At 61.5% G+C, this 8781-nt stretch overlaps 1 protein-coding gene across 1 annotated transcript; it reads left to right on the top strand.

The window, feature by feature from the left end:
* The first annotated feature begins 2862 nt into the window (after nucleotides 1-2862).
* PITX1 (paired like homeodomain 1) lies at nucleotides 2863-8141 on the top strand. Its single transcript, XM_077911735.1, has 3 exons — nucleotides 2863-3043; nucleotides 5279-5511; nucleotides 7547-8141. Exons 1-3 carry the CDS (start codon nucleotides 2878-2880, stop codon nucleotides 8087-8089), a joined length of 942 nt encoding a protein of 313 aa, XP_077767861.1. The 5' UTR covers nucleotides 2863-2877; the 3' UTR covers nucleotides 8090-8141.
* Nucleotides 8142-8781: the final 640 nt, after the last annotated feature.

The raw sequence follows: 8781 nt of genomic DNA, 5'->3' as shown, positions 1-8781 counted from the left end.
ATAACTGCATGAAATGCGTCAACAGTGAGGGAGGCAAACCCCTCAGAGGGAACAGGTAGAGAGCTGCAGAGTCACAGAACAGTCTCCATCTGTGGAAGATCTGACTCTTACACCCCGTGGACAGCGAAAGGCTGGGACTCAGCCTCCAAACGCCCATAGGCACGCCATTGATTCCATGTCCCCACCCAGGAGGGTACTGTGCTTCCCACACTGGCCTGACACTTGGCAGGCTTAGGACGTGCCCTCCTGTACCCTACCAGCCCGATTTTGCACTGAGCAGTGTTCTGGAACCCAGAGGTCAGCTGTGTGTGCACTTATGTGACTACACCCAGCACCCCATGGGTGGGTGTAGTGAATACGGGTGCATCTGTGTATGCAGCACACCTATGTGGGTAGGTACTACATATGTGTCTATGCATGCTCCTGGGTCCTGTCTGTGCCCAGGCAGGCTGGGTCACACACTGTCCTTGAAAAGAGTTACCTGCTGCAGCAAGAGACTCAACCAAGAAATATGGTAAAAGATGAGGTTGAGGGCAAATGCTGGGCAACCCTACTTCCCATGTCCCCCTCCTGCCACCCTCCCCCCAACACACATCTAAGATTATCTTCATGGGGGGGGGAGGTGTCTCCACGCAGAGAAATTCCCCTCTGGGAGGAAAGGAAAGGGCTGGAGTTGCTGAGCCTCCCTAACCCAAACCCCTGAGATACATCCTCTGGCCTCAGACCTGGACCCTGACCCTGCAGTCAGAGGCACCCAGAGAGAGTGTGTCACCCCTAAGGAGCTCTGCTTTCTCCCAGGACCCAGAGCTGGGGGGGGGGGGTGTCTCAGGCTAACGCGGAGGAGTGAGAGGCAGGCCTGTTGCCACCCTGCACACTCTCCCCCACATCCACACCAAGTAACTCAGCCTGAGGCTCTGGGTCTCCTGATGAGCCAGGGTGAGGGCTAGAAGGCAGTACCTGAAGAACACCCCAGATCCTCACCCCCAAGCAGAGACACTCCCTCCGCCCCAGGAAGAGATGGGCCCTGTGGTGAGGCGCTGCACCTGGAGAGTAGAGCAGTGCTTCTCCTCCGGGTTACTGTCCTGCCCAGCGCTACTCCTATCTGGGGGAGTTGGTCAGCAATCGAGGGGCGGAGGGCAGCCTGGGGTCTAGCTGTGGCCAGAGGCACGGGTCAGGGTCGCACCCTACCACCCTAGCTGCCGTCTATTTATTCAAGACTCTGAGGTCTCGGGGCTGGTTAACAATTGTTCGGCAAAATCCTTCAACAAACTTCACTGTCATAGGAGGACTCCAGAAGGGGATCATTCTCAGAGGTGGGGAGGGGCCGGGCGGTGTCTGCCCCCAGGAGGCCTCGGCGGTGCTGCCGCTCAGCTACTGCTGTGTGAGAGAGAGAAGCTCAAAGGCGGTAGGCTTCCTGGACTGCGGACTCCGGGCTGGGAAACTGCAGGCACCTGGCCTGCTCGCGAGGCCAGGTGCCTGCAGCTCTGGAAAGCCCAGAGGAGGCCCCAGATCGCTACAAACCTGCCCTGAAGGGGGCAGAAGCCAACCCCCTGGCTGCCAAGGCCGGGGCCTGGCTGATTCGGCTGGACTGGTGCAAAACAAGGGAAGAGAGCCCTGCAGAAGAGGCTGTGGGGCCTGGCGGGGCTCTCGGGGTCTCCTGCTGCACTCGCCAGAGGCCTGGAGCCAACAGAAACGTTTCGTCTGATTAGAAGCCATCAGTTCAATCCCAATCCCGGAAAATTGACTGCGGTGCAGAGGGGGAGGCCAGAGAAGCAGCCTTGGACGACAGGGTCCAAGCTAATTAGGAGGCAGCATCCGGGGGCCCATTAGAACGCAGGCTGCTGTCACTCAGCCGGGCTCAGGTCCCGGGAGAAGAGGCCGAGGAAGGAGGGGCCAGCGGCCCCTCGACGGGGACGCCGCCGGGAGCTGCCGGAACGGGCCCCGGGCTCTGCCCCCGCCCTGGCGCTGGCTCGGAGGCGCCCGCTCCGTGCGATCCTGCCCCGGGAACATTCTCTCGTCCTGGGCTGTTCTCGCCGGGGGCTGAGGACTTCGAGGCGGCCCAGACAGGAGTTGATTCTGCGCAAAACAAGTCATCTGGGGCTGGAGGTGGGCACGAGCCGCGCGGGACTTGGAGACCAGATGCGTTTCTTTTGTGCGGCCGAGGGAGAAGTCGGTGTGTCAACGGGGAAGGAGGGAGCGGCGCGGCGCGGCGAGGCCGCGGGGGGTGGGGGGAGGGGGCGGGAGGCGGCGGGAAGGTGGCTGCGGCGGGGGAGGGGGACGGGAGGGGACGGGAGGGGGAGGGGGAGGGCACGGCCGGGGGAGGGCGGGCGGCTCGGGGCCGGATTCCGCCCGCGCTCCCTCGCTCGCCGGCTCCCTCCCTCCCTCCCTCCCCCCCTCCTTCCCTCCCTCCCCCCTCCCCCCCTCCCCAGCCCCCTCCCACCCGGGCCCACCCCACCCACCACCCCTGGCGCAGGGACTGCTGGAACCTGGCGGTGCGCGCTGTCGCTTTAAGACAGCCTCTGCCGGCGCCGTACGGAGCCTTAGAAACCGGCCCCGGATCGGGAGCCGGAGCCGGGGCCGGGCGGGCGGCAGAGGCCCGAGCGGCGGGAGCGCAGCGCGGAGCGCGAAGCCGGGGATCCGGTCGCGAGAAACCGCTGCCGCCGCCGCCGCCCGCCCGGCCCCGCAGCCCCGGGCGGTCCATGGGGCGGGCGCGGCGTCGCTGCGGGCCCGGGCAGCCCTGGGGGGCAGCCGCTTAGGCGCTGTGCTCTTGTCCCCGCAGGTCGCAGCCAGGGCGGCCGGGCGCGCCCGGCCCCGGCCCCGGCCCCGGCCCCGGCCCCGGCCCCGGCCCCGGGAGCGCCCGCCGCGGTCCCCGCCTCCATGGACGCCTTCAAGGGGGGCATGAGCCTGGAGCGGCTGCCGGAGGGGCTCCGGCCGCCGCCGCCGCCGCACGACATGGGGCCGGCCTTCCACCTGGCCCGCGCCGCCGACCCCCGCGAGCCGCTCGAGAACTCCGCCAGCGAGTCGTCCGACACGGAGCTGCCAGGTAAGCGCGGCTCGGCCCGGCGCGGGGCGGGGCGGGGAGCGGGGCCTGGCGCCCGCGCCGCACGCTCAGGTTGCCCGAGCCCCGCGAGCTCCGGACCTCTTCTCCCGGCCTCCGTCGGACCGGGAGCGCGGAAATCTGCGCGCTTGATGAGACGGAATTCCGTGCTCTGCTCCCAGCCGGTGCCCACGCGCCCAGACCCCGGCAGATGCAGGCACCGACCACGGGAGGGTCGGCCCGACAGCCCCTCTTGATCGGGAGCAGACGGAGCCGGAAGAAAAAGAATTCGGTTTGCGCAACGAGCGCCCAGGGGGCCGCTCAGACCGCAGGACAGTAGGTGGAGAGAGGAACGGGGCGGCGGGCGAGAGACGCTGCGCAGGGAGACGGGGTCACACACCCCGACAGGCGGTGGGCACGGATGGAGAGGGAGAAATCCAAGAGAAGGGGTGGCGGGAAAAGTCAGAGAAACAGACTGCGGGGAAGGGGGGACCACCTCAAGTAGAAAAAAAGAGGGCAGCGAGGGCGAGCGGGCCAAGAGGTGCGGCTCAGCTGGCGGGCAGGCCCCCCTCGTGGAGGGACCCGGGAGCCGCCAGGCCGCCCGACCAGGGCCCGGCTCGGCTGGGGCGCGTCTCCCTCCGCGCCGCCGTTTTGCCCCCCGAACTCAGGCTTCTCCCCCGCAAGCTGGCCGCGAGCGGGCCCGGCGGGTGGGCGGTGCGGGCGGTGGCGCGGCGGATCCTCGGCCGCTCGCGCCCCCGGGTCTCCCGCTCGGATCCCGCGCTCCCCGTCCCGCCGGGCGCCCTGTTCCCGGGTCGTGGGCGCCTCCGCTGTGCTTTTTTCTTAATCCACCGCTGAGTGTTTCTCTACGCGTTTTTAATCTCTATTTGTTTCTGTTTTGCATCTCTAAGTGACTTTCTCTGAGAGGTTCTGTTTGCTTGGCTAAGAAAAGCAATCCACGCTGGACTGTACTTTTGTTTTCAAAAGTTTGAAGCGTGGCCTTTGGTTGGTTTTTACTTTTTAAAATCTGGAGAAATAGACAGCGAGCGATTGCTTTTTAAAACCAACTCCGTGAGGATATATTAAATTTTTTAACTGTGTTTTTCGATATAGAAAGAATCACTACGCGAGGCATATTTCTCTGGAATTTAAAACATCCACATGCAGCATTATTCTTGGAGATTTTTAAAAGTCAATCCAAAATGGCGCGTTTCTCCGGGATTTTTTTTTTCAAAATCCATTTGCAGCAGTGTTGGTTTGGTAATTTATCTAACTATAGTGTTGTATTTCCCTGCGACTTAAAGACTATCCCTAGAAGGGCATTATTAGGAAGGGGCTAAAAAAAATCTATCTACAACAGTACATTAAGTTGTTTTTTTTTTTATCCCGGAGAAATAAATGCCCGCGTCTGCCTGGAGTTTATACGCGTACAGCACTGTATTTAGTTAGGGGTCTGTTTGCACGGAGGTTTCGTGCTTCTTAATTTGCATTTGCTCTGTGTTCCTACCTGCCTATTTTTAATAGTTTGTGAGCCTTTCCATGGTGTTGGGATAGAATTGAGTTTATCTGGGCCTCTGTATTTTGTTTTTAATTTTTTTTGTTTGTTTCAATGTGTCTATGACTGAATGTGTTTTGTGTACCCTGAGAGAGCGAGAGGCTAGAGCCCCAGGTCACCTAGACAGAGTGTGTGGGTCTGGGCTGCCGCCTGAGGGCTTTTCTGGGCCTCTGGACTTGAGGCCTGGAGCTAAGGCTGAGAACACAGCTGTGTTGTGCCTGCCCAATGTGGCTCCCACACAGCCCTGGGGAGAAGAAAGTAGAGGGGCTGCAGGTTACCGCCTGGCTCCTGCTCCACTGACCCACTGGCTTCAGGCTAGCCAGATTTGATATCAGTTCAGAAGAGCAGAGACACCCCCAGATTTAAATGCCTAAAAGCCCTCAAAATTTCATACATTTGCGGGCGACATAGGCAGTAGGGCTTGAGCCTGAGCCGAGCTGCAAGGGCAGGCCCTGCCCAGTGGGGAACCTAGGCCGGAGCCTCGGGTTCCCTGGCTCTTCGGGGCCGTCCGACCAAAGGTGACTAGTGAGGATCAGGCACCCGACAGGCTCTTTCCAGCGGGAACAAAACTAGGGCTCCTGGCGGGAGGAAGGGCCGCCAGCGCTGATGGCTGGCGCTTCGGTGGAGCCGGGACGGGGTGCGAAAGGGCATAAACCCAAGGTGACTAGGGCCTGTCCTGCCCGATTCAGAGAAGGAGCGCGGCGGGGAAGTCAAGGGGCCGGAGGACAGCGGTGCGGGAGGCGCAGGCTGCGGTGGCGCGGAGGACCCCGCCAAGAAAAAGAAGCAACGGCGGCAACGCACGCACTTCACAAGCCAGCAGTTGCAAGAGCTGGAGGCCACGTTCCAGAGGAACCGCTACCCCGACATGAGCATGCGGGAGGAGATCGCTGTGTGGACCAACCTCACGGAGCCGCGCGTGAGGGTGAGCCCAGCGTGCGCGCCCAAGGGGACCCGTGCGGACCGCTCCTGGCCGGCTCTGCCGCAGCCCTCCAAAAGCTTTAGACCGGCGCTCAGACTTTGTCTCCGTCCCACCACTCTCCACCGGAGAGGAGGATTCAGCTTTAGGCCCGGGTGTTCCGGGTGTTCCGGCGGCTCCTGCTGTGCCCTTTGGTGGTTAGAGCCTTCGGCGGCTGTCGCCTGGCCTATCCTAGTGACCCTCAGGCTCTACTGCAGCCTCACCCCAAGATCTGTGGCCCCAAGGGAATTTCCCCTGCCCTGCAGGGCCCAGACCCCATGCGGATGTTATCACCCTAGACTGCACGGAGGATTCCCCGCCAAGGGGGCCCTCGGAGCTGCGGCCCGCCTTCCCCCAAAAACGAAAGGGAAAGGCAGGTCTTGCCTGGCAACCTGGCAGAGGCCTGAAGGGTACCTAGGCTTGCAGGTCTCAGAACCTCCTGGGGCAGTGGTCCCAATCATAGCCTGCTTCTGCAGAAGCTCAGCACAGTCCCCACCTGACTGGTCTCCAGCCAGTCAGCCAGTGAGTAGCTGGACCCTTTCCCTGTTGCCCTTTCCTATAGGGCTGGGGTCAGGTGAAGGAGGAGCAGCTCTGGTGGAAGAGTGACCCTCAGGTCCAGTCCCTTTGGAGATGTAAGATCTCTGACCCGTGATCAGACTGCACCCTCCCTCTCCTTGCTCTTTTTGGTTTCCAGTAAAAGCAAGAGAATAGAGGTTCTCTTGCCAGAGCCACAAGAGTATCATTTCTTCTCTGAGTGCGCAAATATTTAAACAGATAACTGGGAGGACGTCCCAAGCCAGCCCAAAGTGCTACCTGGCCTACTGACTCCCTGCTATAACCCCAGTTCTTGCCCCCTCCCATCAGGCTGGCCAGCCCAGTGGGACACGAGTGAAGACAGCACTCAGTAATCCTGTACTCACTAATCCTGCCCGGGTTTATGGTGGTAGGGGTGGTGTGGGGGTGGAATCAGGCAATGTCAGTGCGGGGAGGATTGGTAAAGGCTGAGATGCAGGGGTCCTGCAGGCTAGCTCAGGAAACTCAGCCCAGGGCTGGAGGAGGGCCACGGAAGATAGAGGGCACACAGTATGAGAATGGGAGGATGGGCAGGGACCAGGAGTGGGCAAAGAACAGGTTTTTACTAAATTTTGTGGGAGAAAGCGGAGGGGGGATTAGAGAGAAACTACTAAGAACTGAAAGGAAATTAAATATTTGCAGAGAAACGTATTTGGCATATATGGAGGTGGCAGGAAAGAAATTAAATAAGGGAGGGCGAAAGGATCAAATATTTGAGAAAAATAAAGAATTACCTATTTAAGAGAAACGGTGATGGTCAGATATTTGGGAAGACGGGGAAAACTAAATATTTGGGGAAGAATCAAAAGGATCAAAAGTGAGGGATAACGGAGAAAGGGGACTGGAGGGAAAAGAAAGCAGTTCAGATAGCGGGGTGGACCAAAAGAAAATAAACATCTGGGGCAAAAATGAGAATATCAAAGATTCCCAATTAAGATGGATACAGACTATTCGAGGAATGAAAAGGTAGATGAAGAATGAAAGGAGTCAGGAGAGCCTGTGTTTCAGGGAAGAAAAATACCTTTTGTATTAGAGGGAGAAGAAGAAGAATGGAATATTTAGGAGATAGACCGGGATCCCTTTAGGGGAGAAGGCCGGAGCCGGAAGAAAGCAAACGAATATTTGCTAAAATAAAAGAGGATCGATCCGTATTAGGAGAAGACATAAGATTTAACTCTGGGGAGAGGATATAGATCAGAAAAGGGGATAGACGAAAACTTTTCTGGGTACAGGAAAGGAACCCTTAACAGGAGCGCAGCGGCAGGGGCGGAAATCACGAAGAGACGAGACGAAATTCGAAATCCGGAGCGAAGGCGACGGCGGCGGCGGAGGGCTCGGGGTGGAGGGGGTGGAGGGGGTGGGGGTGGGGGGGTGGAGGGACCTTCCCGCCCTCGGCAGCCCTGACCTTCGTCCTGCACCCTCCCCCCAGGTCTGGTTCAAGAACCGGCGAGCCAAGTGGCGGAAGCGGGAGCGCAACCAGCAGCTGGACCTGTGCAAGGGCGGCTACGTGCCGCAGTTCAGCGGCCTGGTGCAGCCCTACGAGGACGTGTACGCCGCCGGCTACTCCTACAACAACTGGGCCGCCAAGAGCTTGGCGCCGGCGCCGCTCTCCACCAAGAGCTTCACCTTCTTCAACTCCATGAGCCCGCTGTCGTCGCAGTCCATGTTCTCGGCGCCCAGCTCCATCTCCTCCATGACCATGCCGTCGAGCATGGGCCCGGGCGCCGTGCCCGGCATGCCCAACTCGGGCCTCAACAACATCAACAACCTCACCGGCTCCTCGCTCAACTCGGCCATGTCGCCGGGCGCCTGCCCCTACGGCACGCCCGCCTCGCCCTACAGCGTCTACCGGGACACGTGCAACTCGAGCCTGGCCAGCCTGCGGCTCAAGTCCAAGCAGCACTCGTCGTTCGGCTACGGCGGCCTGCAGGGCCCGGCCTCGGGCCTCAACGCGTGCCAGTACAACAGCTGACCGCCCCGCCAGGCCCCGCGGGCTCCGCGGCCGGCTCGGCGCCCGGGCGGGGCGGGGCGGGGCGGCGCGGAGGACCTGCAGCCGCGCCCGCGCCCCCCGCGCCCCCCGCGCCCGCGCCCCCCGCGCCCGCGCCGCCCTCTCCTCCCCACCTCCCCACCTCCGGGCTGGTTGTGTGTTTGCTTTTCCGGACCCCACTCTGCCCTCCCAAACGGGACGAAACAAACAAAAAGACGTCGGAGAAAAGTGCTGCGGAAAAAAACAAAAACAAAAAAAACAAAAACAAAAAAAAACAAAAACAAAAAAAACAAAACGGATGAGTTGCAATTTCCCTCGGGATGGCGCGGGTGGTGTGCGTGTTCGCTCCCTCGGGCCCGGCGGGCGGTTGCGCGGAGGGGACGCGGCGCGGGAGGCCGGCGGTCCGGGGAGGACGCCCTGGCAGCCCGCGTTCCCGCCGCGCTGGCCCCGGAGCGCGCGGCCGCGCCTGCGAACTGGACGTGCGGAGCCCGGGCGGGCCGGCCCCCGCCCCGGCGGAACCGGGGCGCCCCCTCCAAGCTGGGCCCGGCCGAGCGTACCTTAGCTCGGTTCGGATCCGAGTTGGAGCGGGCGCTGGGTCGGGGAGGAGGGGCGCAGCCTGGGGTCGGGGACTCGCTGTGGAGGGCACGCGCGGCCGCGGCGCGCCGCCCGGAGCCCTC

The sequence above is a fragment of the Canis aureus genome, chromosome 10, assembly GCF_053574225.1.
Source record: "Canis aureus isolate CA01 chromosome 10, VMU_Caureus_v.1.0, whole genome shotgun sequence".
NCBI classification, from domain to species: domain Eukaryota; kingdom Metazoa; phylum Chordata; class Mammalia; order Carnivora; family Canidae; genus Canis; species Canis aureus.
The sequence above is the reverse complement of the archived record's forward strand: the minus strand, read 5'-3'. Positions and strand labels throughout refer to the sequence as shown.